This window comes from Opisthocomus hoazin, chromosome 21 (assembly GCF_030867145.1).
Source record: "Opisthocomus hoazin isolate bOpiHoa1 chromosome 21, bOpiHoa1.hap1, whole genome shotgun sequence".
Taxonomy (NCBI): domain Eukaryota; kingdom Metazoa; phylum Chordata; class Aves; order Opisthocomiformes; family Opisthocomidae; genus Opisthocomus; species Opisthocomus hoazin.
The window spans coordinates 10,258,199-10,285,159 of record NC_134434.1 but is presented as its reverse complement, the minus strand read 5'-3'; the positions used below and the strand labels follow the sequence as shown (position 1 = coordinate 10,285,159).

Below are 26,961 nucleotides of genomic sequence, written 5' to 3'. Positions count from 1 at the left end.
GATTAAAGGCTAAGTATATAGCAAGATGTATTAAAAAGAAAAGAAAGTGCAAGAAGTTAGTGTAGGTAACTCGGTGCTGTTGCAGCCCTTCCACCGCTGCGTTGTTCTGGAGTAGAACAGCTGCTAAGACTTACTGACTAGAAATCGAGTCTTTCGTTACCCAAAAATGAGTGAGATCCAGTTTGTACACATCCCCTTCAATTTAATACGTACGATCTGTAAAGCTGTTGTGGGACTGCTCGTGACATGTTTATGTGTGTAGGGAGAGTTTTTCAGAGACAGAATTTTTAAAGCGTCTGTGTGCCTTCAGGGTGTCTCTTACCATCTTTTACAATAAAAGTTTGAGAAAGACTTGGAGATTATGTAAGTCAGCTGAACTGAATCAAATAATCAGTGTAATAAATTATTAAACAACATGTTATGTTACGGATATTACTGACTGATTACTGTTACTGTAAGTATGAATGTGTCTTGTCATTAAATTTGCTAAACTCTATTTAGCTTTATTATTAAGAAAATCTATTTGCACAGTGTTGTTTACTAATAAAGAGCATGTTCTCTGCTTGGCAAAATGCATCCCTAGCATGTTACTGACATGGCTTGAGCTTGTTTCTCATTCCAGATAACAGTAAAAGAAAGACTGAAAGATTAGGAGTTAGTGGTATTCAGTGTTTCCTTTTGATCAAAATTTTAGACTGCATTTCATTTTCATTGATGAAGTATTACATTGTGCTACTGATGTAACACTGAAGTTGTATCTTTCCTTAAAAGCTGTCTCGTAAAACGCAGCAAGAGCCTCATTTTGCATAACAAGGAGCAGTGTGATATAAGAATTTGCAAATCCAAGTGGCACATAGTAAACCCAAGAAAAATGATAGCCTCCAGAATAAAAATGGTGTATGTTACCAAAAGTGGTACACATTTCCAAGTATGCTGTGTGAATAAAATGCTGTTTAAGTTTTGTGAGTAAAAGCTGATAGCTGTTTTCATGAAGCTCTGAAGTTACCAAACTGTTGTAAAGAACAGACCAAATTCTGAAAGCCTTGGTGTTCACTTACACCTTACTCTCAAGTAGATTTACTGAAAGCCTGGGATTACTCAGGAGAGTAAGATCACAAGTCAATTAATTGGATTCTTTATGTTTTTTACTGGAAGTGTGGTTTATGACAAATCTTTATAAAATCTGTAATAATTGCTTTGAGTTACATAGCACGCAGCACCTCACAGGTCATGCACTAGTTTGACAACATCAGGCATGCCCAGACAACGATAAATGATCCTACCAGTAGAATCAGCCTGATCTGTAGAGTATTTCTAATTCTTACAATTCATTGAATAGCTTGAGGCTACAAAATCATTAACGTATTCGCTATTAATTCACTTACCAGTATAATTAAGTGTTAGTTTCTGGAATCTAAGCTGATGCGTGGTCTAACAGTAAGAATGTTTTCTGGTTATGAGATGTAGTACTATGCAAAGATAACATAAAATCTTTTTGAAAGTTCCTGGAAAGGTAAGTAAATATTTCTAATATTTCTGTACCTATCCTTTATTCCAAGGGATCTTCTAAAATCTTTTTAGAAGATCTTGGCCTTTGCCAAGGCCTGCACTTCAATACTTCCTGCCTACCTTATGTTACACGGATACTCCTAAACAATTTCCACTCCTTCCTGTTCTCTGACTCCCTTTGACTTTACCTTCTTACACCTTCCTTGGCTGATATAACTACCTTTATGAGTCAATTTTCATAAAGCTAGTTGCTCCATGCTTTTTTTAAATCCTTCTTTGGCTTCTGCTGAAAGACTATGTGTTCCTAGAACCTTCTCCTTAAAAAAAAAAAAAAAAAAGTTTGCATTGAATCAATGGAAAATGCCAACAATTTTGGACTTTTTACAGATATGACTATGGATGATGTTCGAGCATACGAGAAAAATATGCATGAAAAAACCAACATTAAAGTTTGCAACCAACATTCATCTACTGTGGATGAAATAGAGAGCCATGCCAAAGCAAGAGTATGTCAATTTTTAAAACATATTGCCCATCCTCACCTAATACACCTGCACAGGTCAGAGAAGAGCAACGAACTGATCTTGCTGACCAGTCAGTGGAGTTTTGGGGAGGTTTTGCTTCAGTAGGAACAGAATCTTTCTCCATGAAGTGCAACCTTGCCTTTTGTTTGCACTGTAAACTGCCACTGATGTAAGAAAGGGTGGGGTTGGGCTCATATACAACTCCATGTCTTCCAAGAAAATATAATTCTCAAATTTCAGTTGGATGCATAAAGAGGAAGTTAAATATCAGTTTTACCTTCTATTATTTGAATAGTTTAAAAATGCAAGAGTTCAGAGTTTTTCAGTCAAAAAGCCAGGAACATGGGGAGTGGAAAATTTCTATGGGACTGACAAAATTGTTTGCTTCACCAAGAAAAAAGAACCACCGAATGAAATCCTCTCTCTTGTCAAACTAATTTTAATGTTGTCATGGATTAGCTACCAACAAGGTGAGAAGTCTTTTCAGAAGTAACAGCGGTTTGTGGAGGAGGGCAGGTTTCTGTGTAGGTTCTTTGATTCAAATTCTGGGAACTTCATAAAGTATTTAAGTTCCTAATTTGAGGACCTCAAGTAGAGGCCTAAAATTAGAAATTATTACTATCTGCAAATAGAAAAGATGCAGTGATATTTCTTTTTTAAATGTTGTTATTCCTTTGTCTCACTGCACTGTAGAACTCGGTGATGGTCTGACTCACGTAATGAGTATGGGGAAGGGCCTGAAGGGCTAAGTCTTGAGGTCTTTCCGTTGTTCTTACTCACTAAAAGTTGTCACCAGCCTGAGCAGATGTTGTCCAAGTAATAACCAGAAAGGTGACTCTGGTGTTCATAACGCTGCAGCGCCATTGACATCGAGGTTACTCCTTAGCTGAGCAGTAAATTGGGAATCAGTTCTGACTTTGGCTCTGCACTTCAGGACTTGGCTTTGAATGAAGCCTGCTGTCCGTAGTTCCCATGTGGCAAAATTGCCATGGAGGTCAGCACAGAATTAGCCATTAATGAAAAATAAGAGAGAGTCTGAGCCTTCTTAGCTGAGGATGAGGACAAGTTTTACCTGAGTGTGTATCAGAACAGAAGTCTGTTTGAAGCGAATGTAAGCTAAAAAGCCCAAGTCAACTGAAGCGACAGTTAAGTATTTCATGTCTGAATTTAAAATGGACAGCCTTGGAGGATACCACTTAATAAGACTTTAATCAGTCTTCACTTAAATGGCCAGTAAATGGAGAAATCTTCCTGCCCTCTTTCACTTCCATTTATCCAAGACAACTTTTGTTTCATGTTGTGCAGAAGTCCTCAGTCAAAAATAGCTGAAATGAATGCGTGGGCTCCCTTTGATGTCAGGGTGCTTTTTAAACCCTGAGAGTTCAGAAACACTACACACGCTGTTACAGGGTGTGAAACAAAACGCAAATCAGCAAACCAGGGTCACATCTGTCTCCAGCACAAGTAGGTACGGTTCCTCTGAGACCCATCTGTTCACTTCTGCCATTTATCTCAGATTTGGAAACAGCTTAGTCCTCACTGTTAATAACTGGCACAGCAACGTAGGCTGAAAAGGTCCCTGGGACGTCGTCTGCAGGCAAGAGAGGAGGCAGCTGGCAACATGCATGCTTTTGTTTGTTTAATATGATGTTGTAATACAATGTAAAGCTTCTCCTACCTAGCATTTGCAGCCAAGGCTACACATGTGTGCAGCTGGGTGATATTAAAAGGTGTTGATGTTCTGAAAGTGCAGGATTTTGTCATGGATGTGGTAAGCCCCCTTGCCAGCCCTGTGTCTCAGACACCCAAACACACAGGAATTTTACATTTATTAAAACGCTAGTGGTTTTACCTCTGGGGTCTTTGAGCTTCCACAGCTCGAAGAATGTGTGGAAGGGTTTGATGACACCCTTCCCGTGTACACGTACAAGCCGAGGTTCGGGGCGGGCGGGCGGCGGGGCCGAGGCGCTGCCCGCTGTGGCCGGTGCCGCGCCTGGGCCCTCCCCGCGGCCGCTGGGCGCGCTCTGCCCCCTGCCGGCCGCGCCCCGCCTCTGCCGCCTGCGGGAGCGGCTCGCACCGCCCGGAAGCCCCTGTGTCCGCCCGCGCCCGGCGGGAAGCTTCGCTTTGCCTCCGCCCGGTTGGGAATGGAGCTGTGAGTTTGTCGGCTGAGGTCCAGATTCTGGGTGGAAAAGCTGGAGAGCCTGTTGCGGCTTTATCGAGTGAGGGGGAATTCCCAAGGCTCGAGCAGCAGAAACGCAAAACGGGCTCAGTTACGGGCGTGCCGCTGGCGCGAGAAGCCCGCAGGAGCTGCGCGTCAGGGGAGGGGGAGGTGGCATCCCTCGGTAGCCACGGTAGACGAACAGACTGGGGACAGCCCTTCACCCGTTCATGCTCATGATCTAGATGACAAAAAACCCCCAACCTATCAGTTTTATTTGGTGTGAAGTTCTGAAAAATTGCACTTGCTGACTGGGTATCTCGCGGTATTCTTTAATTGCCTGTGAAGCAGCTTGATTTTTCCAGCAGTTACAGAGGCAGCACTCTGTTCAGTTCAGCCCCAGTTAGAAGAGGAACCATTAGTATGTGACTAATGTACTTAACTTGGTTTCCTTTACGTTAGCTTCTCGTTGTACTCCAGTCAGCGCACTACAATGGGAAGGCATTCCTGTGGAGAATCGCTTAATGATATGCATGATAAGCCATCATTCCTAGATTTAGAAATCGGATGGAAGTAGTTGAAGTTAATGAAATGGTCATTTGAAATGATTCTAACGTGCCTTGATCTTTCTTTCCTTCTCGTTGAAGACATGACAATGGATGAAGTCCGAGAGTTTGAACGAGCCACTCAGGAAGCCACCAACAAGAAGATAGGGATTTTCCCACCTGCGATATCTATCTCTAACATTTCCATGCCTTCGTCAACCCGCAGTGCTCCATCTAGTGCTCCATCAACTCCTCTCTCCACAGATGCTCCTGAATTCCTAACAGTTCCCAAAGACCGGCCTCGGAAAAAGTCTGCTCCAGAAACTCTCACTCTTCCAGATCCAACGAAAAAAAACCCTTTAAATTAACCCAGCATGTTTCCTCCTGATAAGCCATGTCTTACCACAGCAAGAGTGACGTAACTCAATTTCTACAAAGGTCGTGGTGGTTTGTTGGTTGCTTTTTTGCTTAAAATAATCTTACTGGCATGGAAAGATGACTTCTTTCCTCAGACTAGATCCTTAAAACCTTCAGAGAAGTGCATGCAAGAGACGGTAGTTTATGTATTCCTAAAGTAGTGTTTCAAGCCATATGGTGCATCTTACTGACAGACAATGAAATAGTCTGAGAGGAACCCTAGAAAAGAAAAGAAAAGAAATCTTTCTGTAGCAGTATTCTGCCTACAAATCCTCATCCAGGTCATAGCATGTATAATTAGGAGTAGGTATTTAGTAATGCTGCCAAGGACTTCTGAGGCAAACAGTGCCAATTAGAATGCAGGGGTAACAGGAAAAAGCCCTCCCATTTTCTTCTTTTATAGCTGATTTTAAAACCCTTCCTACTCTCAGGCTTCTCCTGTGTATTCATAAACCTTTGACCTGTAACTCATTGTACTTGAACACCAACAGCAGTCGCTCAGATTAACATTTTGTGTAATATGACTCAGGATTTGGGGCCTCGCTAACAAACACAAAACTTTGCAAACCTAAAATATCACTGTATTGAAGCCCCAACTGTAATTAATTATACTGACTTTGAGGCCATTGAACTATTTCTATCTTGCACAGAATTTGTAAAAGAAACCACCTATTTCTTGTAGATAATGTATTTTAATAGCTCTCCCTTCTCCTTTTGTGATCTTTTAAGTAAGTACTGGTGTTCATCAGTGGTGTTCCATGTGTAATTTTGAAAAAAAAGCAGCTAAATTGAGCCAGTTGAGAAGCAAAACCAATGAATTCTGTCTTTTCCTCACTGGAGGAAGAGCGGTAGTTACGCTGTAAGACCTTGAATGTAAAGGAAAGAAAAGAGGAGACTCCTTTTTCTTTCCTGCCTCGCATCTTTCCTAAACAGCACAATCTCTGCTAACAGAAAGCTGGTTCCAGGCTTTGCCATCGTCTAGGGAAGGGGGGAACACAATCAGTCGCTTTAGAAAGCAATTGAATCGTGGGCCTGCGCAGTCCCGTGCAGGGTGACGTTAAGGAAACAGAAGTGCTCTTCCTGGTCTGCCTGTGAAATCACTCTTCAGTCTCAGGAACTAAAATGCAGGAAAGGATGTTTCCCAGCAGGAAGTGCAAATTGTGGAAGGAGGAGAAGAATAAATGGCAGAAGTGGTCTCTTCCTTCCTTCCTTTTCTAAAAGTAAGCTCAGTGAGAAACTTTCCCCACTGACCCCCATTTGGGGTACTTTGTTCTCTTTCATGAAAACTGGTATTTAAGGAGTGCTGTCAGTATCTGTCTCTATTGGCAGCTGTAGGAGACGTTAAGTAAGCTGCTGTTCAATTCCCAGCGAACGATAGCTACTACCTGAATCGTATGATCAAAGTGGGTGATATTTTGTACCACCGGTGACGTGGTACCTGGATTAAAACCAAGAGAATCCTCCAGAGCTGAACTATCATTGAATACTGAACAATCAGACTGGGGATGGCCTTTAACCCGGGAGGGACGTTTGTGCCACCTTCTCAGCACGATGCTGTGATTTGACTGGCTTAAATGCACTGAACTTCTCGATGGCTGTAGATCCAGTAGAAGTTACGTTGAATGTGTGATATTTATAGGGTAGTTTTAGTAGCAGGAGAGGAAATTCCACTGCCAGCCTGCACTGGAAACAAGTGTATATTTGTTTGATAGTTAAAATCCTGTAGCTAGCAAAACCCGGGAGCTCTTTGTAGGTTAGCTGTGGTCTGACTTCATGCATTCTCCCACTTACTGTCCATGTTTCGCTTTGCTTTGCTTCTCAGAGCTAGTAATTCTGTGTGATTAGTAAACTAATGGGTGATGATTTTTTTGTTTAAAAAGAAGCTGCTCTAATGATGCAATCAGAACTTTCCTACGTTAGTTTATGATTTCAGCTTAAAAAGTGTGCAGATTATATATTCATTATTACAACTGGTCTAATATTGTTATTTATTTAGTAGCAAGGTTGGAATATTGCCAGTGAAGGGAAACCTTTGCAAACATAAAGCATTGTTTGGTTGTTTTTTCATTTCCTGAATTTGACCTATATAGAAATGGCTTAGGTCTGCTCCACCTGAAAGTCTATTTTTCAATGAATTTTTTTCTTTGTCAAAGAAAAATTTGCTCAGCTCTAGTCATCATGCCCTTGTGCTTACATATTACTGTTTCTATATACATTTTGGCAATCGGGGTTGCACACAGATTATCAGACCAAAGCAGTCACACCTTTGCTCATATTCAACTGATTGATCTCCAGTCCCATGTGGACACATAGATTATCGTGTTAAGTAGGTTTGGGGATAAGGCATGTATGGAAATTATTAACATACCTGAACAGGACACATCTTAATAGCTGCATGATGGCGATGCAGGAGAAAGACAGTGGTCATGTCATGGAAGAAACGACAGACTGCTTAATGCTGTGTCTCCGTCTGCATGTGCTGCTGCCGTAGCCCTTGCGCCGAGCACTGCTGTTCTCGAGGATCACCAGATTTATTGACCGAACAGTCTGAATTCACCACTGGCCACAACAGGGATCGCGATCAGCCCGGTTCCCTCCATGATGCTTCCTAGTGAGGGCAAACAGAAAGATCTGTAAGGTTTCATTGCTTTGGATAAGAAATACCCTGGGCTTTTCCTGGCCTGTGTCAGTGTCCTCTGCTGTGTTCTGCTTCGCTTTCCCAACCAGTCATTACCCATTTGGTCAATGTGGTCTGTAAATTTCTTTTTCTGTTTGGTTGGGTTTTGTTTGTTTGTTTGTTTAGGTAGGATAACTTTTTCTAGAATATTCCCAGAAAACACACAAAACCACACAAAATTAAATGAAAAGGAAGGTCTGAATACTTCTGTATAACATCCTGAGGCAAGGGGGTTATTTTCATTACTTTTTTAGTGCTTTCTATTGTATTCTCCAACATGTTTATTAGGAGAAAAACAGAGAGCGTTTTGTAGGTGTTCATCACTTCTTTTGCAGAAATAAATGATGTGATTATTGAGTGAGTACATCTTTAGAGTGTGGTGCCAGGCAGCAGAGCTGAATCGGCACAACAGCCACGTTCCTGCTCTCTGCCACGGTGGCTAAAGAATTACATGGCACAGCTCTGCTAGGACTCAGCAAGGAATTTTTCATCAAGAAGAATACAGAGCAAATCATGTGATTAGTTTGTTGGGTTTCTAGTAAAACCTCCTCCCAGCTTTGCTCATACTTTTATGTATTTCATTTAGAACAATCGTTACAAAATAACTGGCAATTCATTGCAGTCTTTAGAAGGTTAAAAAAGGGAAGTATCCATAAAGACTATGAGGAGCAGCACATTCCTGAAACACGTACTTAATGGGATTTCTTATGAATGTAATGGTTAATTTTGTAAATGACTGGATAAATTCTATGGAAGGAAACTATTTGACCTTATTCTTTGGCTTTTTTGATTATTCTGGAAGGTGATTTTGTGACATCTAGTAGCCAATTTGCATTAATTGCTGCTGTAAAGATTTTGAAATGGAGATGTTTGTTCCTTGAATTTTAGTTTGTAACAAGACCGCTATATTTTGTTAAAACTGCTTTGAAGCTTGCTGCACTATAGCTTCAAAACAATGTGCTATCGTTTGAAGTAAGCCAAATGTATATGCTATTTATGAATTAGTGAGTGCAGTAAGAGAGAATTCATGATCTTGTCAATAGAAATTTTTCCGTTTCCATTGTTTGGACTTGGTTTTATATGTGTAAGTTAAAATTGCTAAAGAAGTCTAACAATGTTTTGCTTTAAATGAACAGCATGGTCATTGAATTACAATCTCCTGTAGTTTTGTGGTGTCACTAAAACAGGTTTCATTGTTTTATTTCATTTCTGTGATAACCCACATGACTCGGAATGTCCAGCAATTAATTTCTTTTATTTAGAGCAGTGATGGCTACATAAGGCAATACATCACTACTATGAAAGAAGGACCAAGTTTTGAAATGCTCTGCATGTTAAATAATGCAAGGCTCACCAGGAGAATTTGATTGTCATATTTTTCATTCATATCACTTAGTTTCTGATTTTTCCAAGTTATTTATTATTTTTAATATTGTATTTTTCCTTGCATTTTGTTGTAAATAAACTAGCAACAATTATTCTTTACAATTGTGGCAGATTTCTTTCACTGGGCCTCCTCTAGCAAGGAACCTATGCATTAATATTTCTGCCCCCAGCTCTGCAAGTCAGTTCCTCGGAATTGAATAGCACAAAGAGTGGGCTTTGTAAGGAACGTTTAAACCACTCAGAGTATCTACTAGGTTGTGTTGTGCCCCAGCTTTTAAAGATTTTACCAGGGCAGGTACCCATCAGTCTGGTGTTAGCCCATTCACTTGTAAATGGCCATTTGGTGGACGAGGAGGTTTCTCCATAGGGAATCTCAATCTCTGTGCAGGGTTTGGCAGCCCGGTGTTGTAGTAAACACTGGAAAAGAGACAGCTCAGAACGTCTCAGAAGGTGAGAATCCTCCATCACGTGCCTACAGGTCATTCCATTTTAGTCAACAGAAATTTCATGTGTAGAATGATGCTTTAAGCTTCTAAGTAGAGGCTTTCTCCAGAAAAATGAAGCTTTCTCTGCACCAGAAAAGCCTAGAAAATGCTTAAGCTAGAAGTCACGCAGTATGACAGAGGCAGAACCCAGGCAGCGCTGCATGGCCTCGGGTCTGTGGTCATGACTTAATGGCTTCGGCGCGTGAGGACCCTGTTGGGGCAAGCGCGCGGGGCCGTGCCCTGCAGACAGCCGGGACTCTGAGGAGGCTTCGCCACCTGAGAGAGGTCACGACTGTCCTCTGCGAGGCCAAGCTACGGCTGGGCCCTGCAGAGGGGAGACAGGCCAGCAGCAAGAGCCCGGAGTCGCAGCGCTGGAGGCTCGTGTTCCCCAGCGGTGGTCAACAGCCAGCACAGCAACACAGCCCATGGGCGGGCCTTTGTGGCTGGTTTGTGTTGACCTCATGATTTTTACAGTCTGGGCTTGTACTGCTATGGCTTCGTTAAATTTTGCACACAAACCAAATACTAACGCATGAAAATACATTACAAATTGGGCAAAAATCCTGGAGCCGATCCTACCACCATTAAAATGGGTGGAGTTGGCCTTCGTGCTTGCAGAGGGAAAAAATTCCCCCCGTTGTTCTTTACAAAACGGAGAGATCTCACAGGGCAGAAGTACATTTGAGTAGTCGTAAACCCAGCAACACTTCGTTGTGTAGATGCCGAAGGAGGCACCTGCGGCCGCGCATCCTCATGCTGACCGGTGTGTGACGCACCCCTCTGCGGCAGGGCCCACTCTGAACGGCGGCAGACGGGACCCGATTCGCACCATGCACGAAACACACTGGGAACCCCTCCGTCACAGAAACACCAAATGCCCTCGATCCTCCTGCTCTGCAACGGTTTGCCGAAAAATTAACGATTCTGTAATATTTGAAATATTCGGAACGCGTCGTATTTTCACGTCCTTTGCAAATGGCAAAGCCTCCCTGCACCCTCAGGGGAAGAGGCAGGACCGGCAGTCCCGATTTGGCGGCGCGCAGCCCCACGACACAGCGCACCAAGTCGTGACACACAGCTTCCCGTTCCCGGGCGCCGGAAACTCCCGGCCGGCCTCGGCCCTCTCCGCGCCTCGGGCAGCGGCGCATGCGCGCCGTGCCGCCCCGGCGGGTCTCGCGAGAGGCGGGCGCTGGCGGCGATGGCGGCGCTGTGCGAGAGCTTCACGCTGTGCGGGCTGGGGCCCAGTGGCGGCGTCGGCCTGGGCGGGGGCCTGCTGGCGCTGGAGCCGGGCCCCGACCGCGACCACGTCCTGCTCACCGACCGCGGCAGGACGGCCACGCTCTTCAAGGTAACGGCCCGGCCTCGGGAGGCGGCGCGGCTGCCGCCACCGGGCAGACCCGGCCTGTGGGGGGGGTCCCCGGGCAGGGCGGCGGCGGCGCCCCGGGGCCGCTCTGCCTCCCGCCCCGGCCGACCCGTCCGCAGGGCGCTGGGCCCCGCTGCCCCCGGGCGCCGGCGCCTCGCTCCCCGGCCCGGCGCTGCCCCCGGGGTCTGCCGGCGCGGCCTGGCAGTAGCCGGGGTGACGGGTCTGGCCCGGCTGCCGGTTGGTGTCAGTCGCCGTCCTCTTGGCTGGAGGATGAAAGGGTTTTGTTTTGCGGCAGTTCAAACTAGAAGTGTATTCTGGTGTCTTGTAGTGTGTGTGTTCATTTCAGTAGGCCGCGATAATAAACTTTATGGAAATATCTGGGTTTGTATCTTCAGTAGCGTTCGTGTTCATGGGGCTGGGGATTGTATCTTGGGGGGTTCGTGGCACAGCCTCCTTTGAGTTGTCCGTCCCACTGCCAGCACCATGCATGGAGACACAAACGCGTTGGTACGCACAGCCGGTGTAGCTCTGGGCTGAGGGGCTGAGTGCCCTCGGAGCAACCAGACGTAAATCATACGGAACGTGAGTTTGGGCAGTGAAGTTCATTGCTTTTGGTCTCGATGACTTACACTGGAATAAGAAGAGAGAAGGTGTGGTTCTGCGCACGATTGTCTTCGTTGTAAAAGTAACGTACGCTAGCGATTGAAGGTAACGTCGTCACTTGGGAGAGGCCATGCATCTCACCTGTGCTCCATGGCATGGCCAGTCTGACTAGCACAGGTTAAAGGTATTTCTTACATGAAAAGAAATAATTTGTAATTAATGTAAAGCTCTTTCATGTTATTCTGAAATTTTTAGTATTGAAGTCAGAAACAGGAATGCTCAAGCAGAAGTGCTGAGTCTAGCAGTTTCCATATTTAAATATTCTCAATGAAATCAGATGTGGCTGCCTTACATGTCCTTTCTGTCACGAGAAAAATCCCAAAAGTGTACCGCGTTATATTTTAATCACAGTGTCTTTCTCCTGACTCTTCCAGGTTTCAGATCAGAAGCCACTGGGTTGTTGGTCAGTTAAACATGGGCAGATTATCACGTGCCCAGTTATATGCAACTTTGAAACTCATGAATATATAGCTGTTCATGACGACAAGGTGAGGTCCTTTATCTTTTCTTCAAGGAGAAAAAGAATGTAGTGAGTCTTTTGGGGGAACGTAGATAGGGAGGACATCAGCAGTGCTGGATTCTTGGCTAAATGTAAATGCGAGGAGCTCTCAAAACCCACTTGCAGTTTGGGTCATCTCTGCTGTTTGAGAGGACAGGGGTGTGCAGGTCTGCGGCTGCACAGTGTGTTCTTTCCGTAATGACATGAAGATAATCTGTGGCGAGCACCAGTTACATGGTGGCCTTTTAAAACACTGAAGAATGCCTGGTGCATACATTCTGTAAGGATAAGTTACTTCTCCTGTTGCAGACTGGTTGACGTTTAGAACTGCATGCTTGTTGTACTGAAATGATTAAAATAGTTCATACCTTCATCCATATTTTACAATTAAACACTTCCCGTTTGCATACCTGTAGTGTTTGCTCAGCACATGCTGAACCTTTGGCATTTTGTTGTTGTTGATGAAATATCTTCCTGACTTTTCATTGTTCTCCTTGAAATGTTCTCTTCCAGATCAGGTCATCTGTATCTTAATTTGTCTCCATCGCTTTGATCTACTTTCATTTAGGATTCTGGTGTATTTTTCCTTAGCTGTACTCTTTCCTGTCCTTTCTTTCCAATTCACGATTTCTGAGCTGGGTTTGTATTCCTGTTGCCTCTGCTTCGCTTCTGCCCATCCAAACTTCCCCTGGGTCGGTTTCCACTGAGCACTGTGAATACTTTCTGTATATTTTCCTCTTGTGTTTCAGTGAGGTGCAATTGCTAGTCTTTTGCGTGGTGAGAAGCCTGTGTATTACTGGTTTTCTGTGCCTAAAAAAATAATGCTTCTCTTAAAGGTTTTAAGAATATGGAAGGACAAAGATATTAACTTGGACAAAGTATTTAAAGCAACAGTAAGTCTCTTAACATATATTCACTTTTAAGTTAACATTTTGAATCCTGGTGGAGGGAAGAGATGCTAATTTTCATGGTACTGGTAATATTACATTTTAGCTGACCATTGTCTTAATTTGGGCTTCGTGAATATTGCAAGAAATCCGCTTAGACTGAGAGACTCGATCATCAAAGTATTACTCTTAAAATGATTCATATCCCAAGTCCAGAGTTTCAGAGGGCTTTCTTTAAAGGTGATGAATTATGTTCAAATACAGATTTTTCTGTTCTGGTGGATGTGTTAAGCAACGCTTTGTGTTACGCTGTGTAACACTTGTTTGAACTGCTTACCCTCAATTAAGTTTTTTCTGATGTGATTCAGAAATGTGATGCTCACTGGGATGTTTTCCTGGCTTTTTGCTGGGTGGTGGTTTGCACTATTTGTAGCATTTCTGAAAATCGGCACCTACTAGGTCTACATAATTAGGAATCTTACAGATTCATCATTCTTCTGTTACTCGTTTATTGAAAGAACTTTAAAAAAAATCAGAGATAAAACACCTGGCTTTCAACGTAATACACTGAAGAACATTGAAATTTTTTTTTTTCCTGTATAGCTTTCAGCTGATGTATACAGAATACATTCACTACCCAGCGGAGGGCCAGTGGTACTATTCAAAGGAGGTGGTGTTCGGACTTTAGATGTCCTTTTGGAAGATCCACAACAAGAAATTGAAAATGTTATCTCAGATGAAGTCATCAAGTAAGTGATATAGTTTTATGAAGCTTGCTGCTTGCTTAGAGGAATGGATGATGGTGATGGAAGTTGTTCCCTTTTTTGAGGGAATAGGGGAGAAATCAGAAGACTGAGATCTTGGGGTTGGCCTTTTTTTTCTAGCACGTTGTTCTTAAAATGTTCAAATTATTGACACAGATATCCTAAAAATAAGAGGCTGCCTAAGGAATGCTGATACGAATTTAGGTATAGTCCTAGAATTTAGAAGACATTCATACAGCTTTCTGGTTTTAGGTGGAGTGAAGCTTTTGTGGAAGGTCAACAACCTATCTTAATCTTCACTACTGAGAAAGTGAGTTGAATACCTTTTTTAAAAACTTTCATAGCAGCAAATCTACGTGCTTTTTCTAAAATCCATTGCCTGTTTCGTTGGATTTTAAGAGCTTTTAGTGAAATCATTATCGTAATTTAATCAATATCCTATATATGTATTGTTTCTGGTAGGAAAGTGACATTGAAGTTATGTTGCTTTCAGGGCTGAGGAGCCTGGCTCTTGTAATGTCAGAGAGCAATTAAGGTTAAATACAGTAGACGACTGTGTGACTCTTCATTGCCCTCAAATACTTGCTCATTGTGAGGAACTTATTACATAGGATTTATAATTTTTAAAAAAACAGTTATACATGAGTCTGTCTTTATTCAGATGCTTCTTCCTGTGAATCCATTTGTTCCATCAAATTAGAATTGTCTTTACATGCTTGAGTGCAAATTTTTCTGAGTTAGGCTGTATGTCCTATAGAAAACACAAATTCCTAATTTTACTTAACATTCAAAGTTAAGCACTACTAATATCTGAATTTCTGTTACCTCTTCTTTGTGTGAATTACAGGAAAACTTTTATTTTCTTTTTTGTTTTAGGATGGAGATGTTTTTGTCTACGTACAGAAACTTAAGATGGATAGTCTACACAAATATAAGCTTGAGCAACAGGAGCTATCTAAACCACTGAGTTTCACTGCATATATAAAAAATCAGATAATCACACTTCTGTGTTTGTGTAAGTTATGTTTTCTAACGGGATGTGATAATAAAGGAAATAATTGTATGGAAGGGCAAAAATGTTGATATTTATGAATGAATATTTTTATCTCTTTAAACTGGCTGAAGCAGCTAGTGGTAGAAGTAGTAGTTAAATCTTCGTGATATTTTGATGGCTGCAAAGGCTGACTGTTCCTAAATGTTATGACTTTTACCTTGCACATCTCATGCTAGCTATACTTTTATTTTGCTGCTTTGCATCATAGCGTGTCCTTTAAATATCCTGTATTATTCTTTCAGCACTCACTCCATTTTGTTCTCTTTGGGCATCCTCCTGCCATATCATAGCAAATAGTTTTTCCACATTAACATATGATAAAAGTGTTGTCACTTTTCTTTGACAGATTCCAGTGACTCTGTGTACAAGATTCTGATACCTCTGCAGCAAAATACTGAAGAGGAAGAGCAAATTTTGTCCAAGTCACTACTACTAAACCTTTCGGTATCTGGAAGTGTTCTAAAAGGAACTTCTTTCGTTGTTCTTGATAAAGACCACGTTGCGGTATTAGGAAGTCTAACTGCATCTGGCAAAGAATCCAAAGGTAACTTGAAAAATCAGATTAAGATGTTGTAAGGTCTAAAATTTCCTTAGGCAAAGCACTAGGCAGGAAACAGTGCAAATAAAATGTTAGTTGGCTCTTGAAACTGGCGCGTAGTTGAGCTGTGCCATTCAGAGCACCAGGCAAAAGAGAACCTTTACCAGTGAAGTGCATAGTGGGTTGCAGGACTATACTCACTCTTGTGTTTCGATATTTGCTTTCATGCTGTTTGTGAAACGGTTGTAAAGATGTGGCAACATAACTCATGGATGGAGGGGAATTAAAAGGAGGATTTGAACACTTGTAAAAGCACCTATGCAGGGAAACAGACCTAGTGTCCTCTAAGAAATCAGGGTCTCAAGTGAAACAAACAATTCGGTCTCATGCTTAAAGTTCTGAGGTGTGGGATCACAGAAATTTGAGTCACTAAACGTAGCATTTTATGACAAAATGTTCTTCCTGACTGGAAGCTACATTGGCTGCTGTCGCTCTTGACACAGCTTCTTGTTTAAAGCTCTTCACTGGAAAAATTAACTTTAAATGTTTTTCTTGAGACCTAACCAAAATGACTTCATTCCTAATGTTGAGTACATTACTAACTGAGCTGCTTTGAAACAGTTATTTCTATTCACTCAAGTGTCTTTAACTGAAACTAGAAAAGGCAAATGTAGCATTTATGTTGCTTTTTGGGTTTGTAACATCTATCTCTTTTTTCCCTAGAATGCCTAACAATATGGAATACAAAATTTCAGACACTGCAAGCTTCAAAGGAGCTGCCTCTGGGAACCAGCGGACAAGTAAGCTCGATCTTTGGTTTGCGGTCCATAAGCTTTGTGCGTTTGGCAAGATAGCAGTGAGGAGACAGTTGGGCCACAGAGTTCTGCTTCTGTCTGGAAGAGCAGTGAATGTCAGCTTCTGAAACAAAATTAATTCTGACCAGATGATCAGCAATTTTTGTCAGAATATTTAGCGGGAAGATGGTGGCCTATGGTAATTGCTTTGATAATTCAGTACCTTCTCACTTCTGATGGTCTTGATTATTTGATGAGATTGAAATAGCTGATTAAACAGAAAACCCAGCCAGTATCTGTTCTGTTCAGACAATCTGCAATTGATGGCCTAAGTGATCCTTCCAACTCCCTAAATAGTGTTTCAAGATATTCAAGTGTCAATTAGTGATAAGTAAACTGACACCTGAGTAATAAATGCACTAGTGAAATAAAACAGCTGACTGTTTTGTCTTAAAATTGCACAAGAGGGAATGTGCAGAAAGAAAAATTATCAAGTGGACTTAATGCCTTGGAGCAGCTGCTGTACTTGAAGACATCCCTGGAAAATACTCAACAATGCTTATTTCTGTATTTGAAATCAACAGTTAATGAAGGTCTGGTAACGAGTGTTAAACCTACCAAAATAATTTAAAATAATCTGATTGCTGACATTTAGTTGAATTTTGTAGTAAGGAGTTAAACATCAGCTTGTGTAGGAACACGCCTCTCTGCTTATCTCCTCATTAACGATATGTTTTAATATTTTGTAGTTGTGGTGTTATGAGGAAAAATTTTTTTTAACTCATGGGAAAGTGCTAACGGTGATTATGTACAAGTGTGAAACGTCATCCCTAGCAGCTGCTGTGGGAAAGCTCAAGGACAGTCAAACCCCTGGTAAGAATTTTAATAATTACAGTGAAAAGATCTTATAAAAGGAAAACTTCCAAAATTGTATAAAAACTATTTTAATACAGTCCTATAAAATCAATTTAATCTAAACTGCTTGAAGAAATCTAATACTGTACTCTGTTCCTAGCTGTTAAATTTACTGTTGCTGAGAGCACCAAAGCACACAAATGTCTGAGTTTATTGTGGCTTCACTTAACCTGGGTTGTCATTCACATACTGGAATTACTGAAAATACTGGAATGCTAGCTGTGAATGCTGAAAACAAAATGAAGTGCTGTCTCCTATGGATTATTTTCAAAGAGCTTGTGATTAAGTGGTACAATGTCAAACCTTAGTTCGTAAATTTCAGTTTAAAACTGTACTGTCATAGTGTCTTTAATTTAGTATTGCACTGATAAAATGCTGTTGCAAGTAATGCTCACAGTAAGTTGTGTAATAACTTATTTCTCTTCCTCCCAGAAGCTAAGTGGAAAAACAGTATGCAAAAAAAGGGTCATAAAATTACCTGCTGCTGAGATAAAACTGGAAACTTTCTTGGCATAAAATGACTTGGATTATACTTTAGAAAATTCCTGTTAGTACAAGAAATTGATGTAATATTTATACTTTAATAAATGTGCTTTGAGTGTTACCTTCATATAGTATCATTTTTGTGTTTACAGAGGTGTCTTCGTTTGTAGACTGGAATACCCTTGGAGATGAAGAGCTGGTGGTTTCCCTTCAGTCACAGCAGTCTGTAGCTCTAAAATCTGAGTCCAAAATGACTGTAAGTGAGCATTAGGAGCATGTGAGGTTTTGGGTTTGTTTCTCTTGTCTCTTCCCCATGCTCCTACTTTTACTTCTAGGTGTTGTTGCAGAAGGAAATTTCACTTTGTATTTGTCACTCTGTTTCTAACAACGTGTCTGGAATTGGACTGCCCAGTTATTAATTGTAATCTGTGCAGCAGGTTGACACGTGAAGTTCCTAGTTGTCTTGGTTGAAATCCTTAAATATATATAATCTTTCTGGAGCTAAATAGTAACTTTTTGTTTTTCTTTGTAATAGCTAAGATCAAAAAAGAACACAGTTGCTAAAGTACAGCCAGATACCTTATCAGTTGGGCAGCTCTTACTAAATCTAAAAGTAAGTAAACCAAATATCCTAAAGTAGTGTTTTAGACACTCAGAGTATTTTAGTTGTCTTTCAAACTGTTATCTTTTCCCATGTCCTCTTGCATGTATTGGGTTGAAAAAGTTGCCTTAAATAGGTGAGTTGGAGGATACTGTCATTATTGTGCTAGAATAGTATTTGCACATGGTGAAATGAAAGTTTTGTCGTAGGAGTGTGTTCTAGAACTGTACAATACAGGGCTTACAATAGCTGTCCAAGTTTTGAAAACTAGTACAAATTTGTTCATTTTTAAGGTGTGAGGATATTTCACCTGAACTCTGCTTTTTTAAGCTTTTTTAGATTCTTATTTATGGCCTTAATTTTGTTGAAGACATTTTGGATCTAGAAAGTCAGCTACTGCAAATATAGCAATAAGCTGTTTTGTTGCTTTCTAAAACTTGCTGCAAGTGTTGCTTGTGTGAATGTAACTATAGTTCAGCTCTGGCTGGACACCTTGGTAATGTTACCAAAGTAACAGGCTAGCAGTCCCTGAGCAATTATTGAAAGGTACTGCTTACCAGAGTTCCGAGTGAGTAATTACCCTCATTTGGCTCTTTTGTGCTTGAGAGACAGCATCAAAGCGTAGAGTGGTGAGGGTTTTTTTGTAAATCTTTTTAGCTTGAATTCCAAAATAAGTGTCTTTTTACCTGGTCTAATTAGTAATAGTACAGTTCTCAAACCTGTGCCTTGTACTTCTGAGTTGCACACTATTTGTCATTTTCAGGACGCTTCTACAACTGCATTTGAAAATGAATTGAGACAATTGATGTCAAAAGCACAGAAGCCAGATTTACAAGCCATGATTGGATGCGTAATAACCGCTCTTATAAACAGATGTAAAACAAATCCAAAGTACTACCCTCAAAAATTCCTGCTACAGATAATCCAAACCCGAGACTTGTCTTACAGGTGATGATTCTGCATTTTTTTACTGTAAGGAATAATCTTTAAAAATAATAAAACCCAGAAAAGTAGAAATGTAGTTCTTTTTATAAAGCACTCTTGAATTATCCGAACTTACTATTGAAGGTGCTTAAGCTAATTTTCTGATGAAGCTGACACTTCACAGATGGATTTTTATGTAAAACAAAATGAATACTTCTGCATTAGTTGTCGATGTAGTTTTTAGTGGGTGTGAGCCATGCAGCCTATTTTTTTCATATTCTTACAGTTTATGTCCAGATCTAATGTCTGTTGCTTTGGAGAAAAAAGATGTGCATCTCTTGCAAGTCTGTTTACAACGGTTTCCAGATATTCCTGAAGAAATTACTTACGCTTGCTTGAAAGTATTTTTAAGGTAGGTTGGAATTACTCTTTTTTTTCTTTCCTCCTTCTTCACCAAACCAAGCCCCTTAATAAAAGGCTACGTGTTGCCAAATATGGCTTTCATTTTATAGATGAGCAATTAGTACTGTGCCTGAAGTTCTTCATTCTGAGTGCAGGGTATGTTGCGGTCTTGCAGGCTGACAAACTTTTTACAAGGTGTCTGTTGCATATGTTCATTCTAAAAACTATGTAAATGGTAATTAAATGAACGTGCCTTTTGGTGACACTGCTGGCTTGAATGGCGCACTCATCCTTCTACACATTACAGCTATCTGTTTACTGTGCAGCAGACTTAATTGGGAACTTAGTTGGGGTAAGAAGCCCGCAAAAAAAAGATCAACTCTTGTAAGTTCACAACAAAAATGGTTTACATATCCCAAAGCAGGCACTGCAACCAGAAAGCAAGACTGCTGTAACCCTTCCTCTAGGCTTCCACATCAAAAAGGATTCTTTTTTTATTGCAAACATCAGATCTTGTTTATTTCATGCCTTGGAATTGTCAAATACTTCATTAGTAAGTACTAGGAAAATCGTAACTGTCTTATGGGTTAAAGCAGTCCCACTAATGTCAGAATACAACAAAAGTCTTGAATGATGTGTAGCCTTTAAATCAGCCCGTGACAGAATGTCTAATAATACACTAACGTACATTGTTCAAATAAAACAGCAGTGCATGTATTGTTCAACATTAATAATTATAAAATATTAACTGTTATCTCATGGCCTTTATTTGTTCTGCAAGACTATTTTTGTGTATGTTCTTAATTTTATAGTAAGCTTCAAAGAGTTCATAGTGTGTACTACTGTTGGGTTGATGGCATTGCTGATTTTAAAGCTAATAATTAAAATTATTCAATGTCTGGAATTTTATTCTACAGCATTAGTGAAGCCTATCTTCAAAGAACAGATGTGAATTTAGAATCTGTAATCTGTTACATTGATGTTGAATTCAACAATAAAGAAGTTAAGATGGAAATTGTGGAAAATGGTTTTGATGCAGAGCTGGAAGAAGACATCTGGGATACTAAAATCACAAAGGAAACCCATCAGACAGCTGATGGTGAATTCTGCCCTGTTGGACCACAGAAGGCAGCGTTATTGTATCCTCTGTATGTTTTAATGAAGTCAGTGCATTATATGTGATGTTAATGTTTATATTTAATACTACTAAAAGACTTATGTTGTTCTTGAAAATTTCTGACAAGTTCCTACTCAGTAGAAAAACTGTTTAGAATATAAATAGAAACAATTAACTTTTAGAAAGCATGTACACCAGTTTAAACTTACATTATTGCAAAAGTGTAATAAAAGTTTGTCTATTCAAGAGAAAATAGCATCAATGATGTTGATGTTTGCCTGTTGAAACACATTAGCCAATTACATCCTTCCAGTAAACAGAACTGTTCAAGCTAACTGTATTGTGATATTTCAGTTGCTGTATATATTTCTTGATAGAAATAAGGGAGATCCAAAAAGCTGAAATAGAACCTCTCTCAAAGAACCTAGAGAAATGTTTTAATTGGAATTCACTTCAGTTTCTATGAACTGGTATTTTTACCTGCAGTTTTATTTCCTTAATAGCACTGCACAGAAATGCTGTTGTCTATTCAGCTTACAGCGAAACATTTCTTTTGCCTCATCTGAAAAACCTTCCAGCTCAGCATGCTGTTGTAAGTATGTTAAAATTAAAAAGTTTAAAAACCTGTATTAATTTGGGGGGAGGGAAAGGGAAGAGAGTTTTTCAACTGTGTGTCAGAAACTTGCCACTCTTACTGGAGTCTGAATCACAAACTAATGCATGAAAATGAAAATAAGATGCCTAGCAAGATGTAGTGTTAACAAATGTCACATTTTTCCACATATATATGGAACTTTTATTAATTTTTTGCTTATTTTAGAAAGTGTAAGTAAGAAACCCTCTTTATGACACAGTCTACTTGGAAAATGATGTTTGTATCTTGTTAGCAAGTATAGTACCTTTTCTTGATTTGGATGCTTTCTAAGAAAGGAACAAGACATGCTAAGTTAGTCCCATCAGAAACACAAGTTTAGAAAATACAAGAAACAAACTATACACTATCTAAAATGCCAAATGTAATGTGAATCAAATGTGAGTATTCAATCTCAGATCCTCTCGGTAAAAAAAAAAAAAAAAAAAAAAAAAACCAAAACCAAATCCTCACTCCCCTGTCCCTCAAAACCTGAACTATAATTTCAGTAACTGCGTATACCATAGTACCTGAATGTATATGTGGTTTCCAGTGATTCAGTAAAACCCATACATCAGAACAAAGCTGATCTTGGCACTGACCCCTCTCCTGGATTTCTTTTTTTGGAGAAAGAAAGAAATCTTTGACTTGTGCTCAGCACGAGATGATGTTGACCTGATTCTGACCATTAGCAATTTATTGTTGGCTACTGAAAGTGCAGTTGGGACTAAAATTGTTAAATGTTGATACAGCTTTTAGCAAAGCTTCTAGAAAAGTCTGTCTGAATTAAATAGCCCTGACACAATCACTGGAACAATGATTACCCCTAAATGTAACTTTGCGATGAATATTGCTGAGAATTTTCAAACATCTACTTGTAGATGATGTAGGAGAACTATAAAATTTATTTTTAATGGGTAGTGTACAGGTATTTATGTTGCTTTAAAAAATTAATTTAAAATAAATTTTTACAAGTATTGCTGTGTGCAGGACAAAACTCCTCAGTTTGTTAAATGTTTGTGCTTTAAAAATATTCTGCCTTTTCTACTTTTAGCTATTTCTCAGGTATTTGTACTACCTGTATGTGAAATGCAGTGAAAAAATTAATACCACTCTTCCTGGAACATGCTCTCCAACTATAAATCAGGTGAGAAGCTAGTCCTAAGAGTTGTACTTCCTTCGGTTTCTGTGGTGTGTAGATTAGTAGTTGTAAATATCTAAAAACAACTGAGATCTATATTCATTCTATGAAGTATTGTCTATTCATATAACCTATGTGAAGTCAGATGTAACACAACACTACTATCAGAAAATAAAGATACTGCCTTAAAATATGAAACCATATGTTTTGTGTTAGAAGTTAATGTTTCAGAGTTTAGCTTTTAAAGCAAATTGTGTTATTTGCATATTGTAAAGTGTGAGCGTACTTCTCTTTTTTGTCTTCAGATTATGGATTGGATGTGCCTATTACTGGATGCTCACTTCACAGTTATGGTGATGCTACCAGAAGCAAAAGAGTTGCTTTCAAACCTGCATAAGTTTGTGAGAGCCCAAGTAAGCTGCAATTTTGGGGATAATTATTTCATTTCAGTATGGATTTAGAATATGGCTGTTAAAAAGGGGGGGGCAGACAAAAATAGATTGTATAGTAAATCAAGCAATGTCTGTTCTCCTCAGTATGTTCCTTCCTGAGCATGAAATGGCAGCTGCCTGCTTTTCTTATTTTGATTTCAAAAGGTGCTGCATTTGTTTGGTTTAAGTGTCTGAAACTGTGCAGAACCACAGCTGGTTCCACAGTATAATGATGTATGAAAAGAATTATAATGTATTTCACAGTGAATAACTGTGTTTCCTTCTTTTTAGGTACGATTCTACTCCGAACTCAACAAGATTGAAGGAAGCTTACAAGAATTACAAAGACTAAACCACCAGAAAGACTCTCAGATGTATTCTATTGAAGTGCTGGAACTTATTTGAATTTGAAATGAATTATTAACAAATTTATTTTTTATTGATTCCTTTTATGACAAGGATGTATTAGCACTCCATATTGGGGATGTGAAAAGTTGTTTTCTACATAGGAGGAGCACGGTTACACTGTACCTACATGAGAGTTGTAAGTTTGAAACTCATGTATTAAAAGCTCTCTTTTTGACTGGACAAGAAGCTGGATGCTTGCTTATATTTTCATGTATAATTTTTATATGTAATGGTAAGAATGTCCTAAAATGCCACTTGATTCTTGGCAAAGTGTTAGTAGGATATGTGCTGTAAGGCTTAAACAGATCTTTCATCAAACAGGTTGATATTTTTATTCTATTTCTTTTTCACTTCGTGGTTGAAGTTTCTGATTAGATTCTTCAGAGTTTTTGTATCTCCACTCAGGTTATGAACTCATTTGAGTTTGCATGTTTGTTTTTCTAATTTTAAGTTGGTTTTAGTTTGTCCAAGGATGCCTTTGGCATTTACAGACTTAGCTTAAACAGGGAAGGGAGCTTAAGTGTAGGTATAGGGCTGTTACCTAACTCACACTGCTTTCTCTCTCCTATGTGTCATGGTGTCACAACTTTAGTTAATGTACTGTTGTGCTTTCCAGTTTAGCCAGGTCCTCTTATGCTGTTTTTAAAAAAAATAGAAGGGAGGGGATTGTGTGACAGTTAATAGTTAAAATCATGAATGACAGTAATCTAAAGCTGTTTTGTTGCATCTCATATCTGATAAGACTGCCTGCATCCAGAAGCTGCCTACAGCTAGGGAGAAAGAAGAGGTATACAGCAGGAGCTAGACTCCTTCCTCAAATGAAGAAGCAAAGTGCGGTTATTTAATAGGATGTCTTGTTACAATCTTTATCTCAGAGGCTGCCATCAGCTGAAGACAACTTTTTTCAAGCAGAGAAACTGCTCCTCTAGAGCATGCTCTCCTTCCTGCACAGACTTGCAGAATGGTTAGTGGATTTCAGCATAATTAGCTGTATTTCAAGACTTCTGCTGTAGAAAGTTCTGAAGCTTTCTGGTGTTGAAAGATTACATCCAAGAAAGTTTCTGCTTTTTAAATACTCATCTCCTGAAATCTTGCCTATATACATTTGAAACTTTTGGGGAAGGGAAGAAGAGCATAGAAACAATGTTCAGGTAAAATTTAATGCTGTGGACTTTGGACTGAGTTTGAAATGTATTAAGCTGACCATGCAACTAGTAACTGCCAGCACAGCTCAGAGCAAGAACGGTATCTTGCCTGTTAGATTTCAGCTAGGTTAGTTCCTTGCTCCAAACAACTTCTCTTTTTGGATAGTGATTTTTCTCTGATACTGCGGACTTAATCACATGTCATTGGACACAAGAGGAGACATCCAGTTTGATTTGGAGCAGAATGCTGGAAATCATTGTTCGAATAAAAGGCTCCTTTACCTTTGTCAGGTTAAACTTGCTTGATAATGAACAGCATTTTCTTTCTTTCTCTGGCTAGAGCTATAACACAGCATTATTATGGCTGAAGTGTGAGGTGCGTAATTTACTGGACTGTGGCTGTGTAACTGTGGAACAGCTGCACACCGTTAAAAGCCCTAAGACTCTTTGGAAGTTGACGTGTTCTAGATGTACACATGGTTATTGGAGGTCAGTACCAAATGTATGTAAAAACAAATTTTAAAAAACCCCATTACAATGGCCAGGTGAAGAATCTTACAAGAGGGGCTCTTCCTGGCACTGGCAGTAGTTGCCTTTAATTTTCTGAACAAGAAAACTTGTCTCTAGTTTAGAATAAAAACATTCTTACCTACATCAGCGTGTGTTTTCTCCAAGTACTTTTTTAAAGAGTGAACACCTCAGCTTTAGCTAACGTTGTCTATACTGCTTGTGCTATATAGCTTGCATTTTAGCATTTCAAGTATATCTTAGCTTTAGATTTGTTTTGACTGCCTCGTTAAAAAAAAGAAAGGGTGAACTGAAATTTTATGAAAGCAGCAGTTGTTGAAGGTATTACAGGTATAAGCATCTATTGAATTCTGATTGGATGTTCGCTTAAAACTGACTTGTTATAAACTACTTGTGGGTCTGAATATGTATCTAAATGACAGCTCGTCTGGGATAGGGGAAAATGGGACAGGTAAGCATAATGATAGATTTCTTGAGGTCTGGTATAAAATGGATGGCTGGGGACAGAAGCCTTCAGAGAAGATAGGCTTACATGTTCAGAATAGCAAAGAAGATGTTAAAAACTTGTTTTTACTAATAATATGACTGAATATTAATATACTTCACCAGTAAATTAATATACTTTGGTTTTCATCATACTAAATAAAACGGTAATTGGTAGTATATTGAATTACACTAGCAAAACTCATGTAAGCCCTTGCTTCCTAAGGCTGACTTTATTTAGTCTACAGCTGACCTCTAGTCTAACATTACTTAGCAATATCTTGGTGGTTTATAAATGTGTGTGTAACTGATTCTAGAGCTGAATACTGAAATTCAATGCCCAGTACATGTTAGGAAATAATTTGGAGGGAAGGACTGTAGAAAAGCAGCTCGCTAATTTACGCAAGAGCATATGCTCACTTGTTATTAATGCCATCCAGCTGTAGGTTCTTAAGTTCTTTCCCTTACTCTTGGAGAAAGAAACCCATCCAGACAACAGCTTGGAACAACTAGGCTATTCATCTTCTCCAAAGTGCCTTTTGAAAGGAGCCTTTCTCTCCATCTGTCTCGAGTATGGAGGCAGTGTAGGGCCTCCTACCTAAAATTCCTCTTCCTGCTGTATTCAGTTCGTCTATAAATATGCTCCTTTAACCATACCAGCAGACTCAAAATAGGAACTTCAAGCTCCTGCTGGAGATAACGTTTTGCTCTTGGGAGTGGACATGGGCAGGGGAATAGGTTAAGGGGTTATGCTTGGTTTCTCTGTACTGAGTTAAGCTGTGTGGTGGAAAGGACTGATGACCATCCTGACTGTGAAAGTTAGCATACCTCTGTATGCATCCATTTCTCCATCTACAAAATTAAAATTCCACATCAACAACTGATAGATTTTAAATAAGAAATGGGATTAAGAGATGAGGTATTCTGGTTCACAGTATTCAGAAGTAAATGATTCTTAGCACTTTTGATGTACTGCAGGTACACAAAATCCACAGCAGTTAACGCTCTCGTAATGCTACAGGCTGTGAGAACATCAGTGCAGTAGACACACTAGATATCTTTGCTGAATTCCCAATGAATGTATAGATGGCAGAATTCACAGGTGTTTTTTCCAATAGTACAAAAGGAGATAGTGAAATAACCTACCTCACAACATGTATCTGTGTATTTAAAGAGTTACCACAACCCTTTGCAGCCTTGTAAGAGGTTGGAAAAATTAGCCTGACATCAGCAATCCAAAAGCAACCTTGAAAGATTCAGAATACAAATCGAGTATAAAGGTGTAAATGGGGTTAGGCAACATTGTCTGCTGCTGTTGCTGTGACTCTGCCTGTACTGTGTCTAGAACATGGCTCTGAGCCTGTGCAGCTGCAGCACTGAATAGAAAAGAGTGCAACTGAACATAGAAGACATGCAGATAAAAAGCTGGATGTAGGAGTGCAGATTGGGTTAAACCCTGCTGCCTGGTGCCATTGTGATGTTGCATACT

At 39.9% G+C, this 26,961-nt stretch overlaps 2 protein-coding genes across 2 annotated transcripts in view; both read left to right on the top strand.

The window, feature by feature from the left end:
- The window catches only part of PITPNC1 (phosphatidylinositol transfer protein cytoplasmic 1), an 85,589-nt gene extending 80,660 nt beyond the window's left edge, over window positions 1-4,929 (top strand). The window contains exons 10-11 of the mRNA XM_075441307.1: window positions 1,897-2,015; window positions 4,839-4,929. Coding sequence (XP_075297422.1) covers window positions 1,897-2,015; window positions 4,839-4,844 — 125 coding nt within the window. The 3' untranslated portion in view covers window positions 4,845-4,929. The remainder of the gene's footprint in view (window positions 1-1,896; window positions 2,016-4,838) is intronic.
- A 5,945-nt stretch (window positions 4,930-10,874) lies between these two features.
- Window positions 10,875-25,632, top strand: NOL11 (nucleolar protein 11). Its single transcript, XM_075440975.1, has 18 exons — window positions 10,875-11,049; window positions 12,102-12,215; window positions 13,063-13,119; window positions 13,717-13,862; window positions 14,130-14,187; window positions 14,754-14,892; window positions 15,278-15,475; window positions 16,193-16,269; window positions 17,013-17,136; window positions 17,814-17,917; window positions 18,197-18,274; window positions 19,026-19,210; window positions 19,473-19,598; window positions 20,506-20,727; window positions 21,219-21,297; window positions 22,391-22,483; window positions 22,783-22,890; window positions 23,200-25,632. The coding sequence occupies exons 1-18, from the start codon at window positions 10,900-10,902 to the stop codon at window positions 23,311-23,313; spliced, it is 2,172 nt and encodes a 723-aa protein (XP_075297090.1). The 5' UTR covers window positions 10,875-10,899; the 3' UTR covers window positions 23,314-25,632.
- Window positions 25,633-26,961: the final 1,329 nt, after the last annotated feature.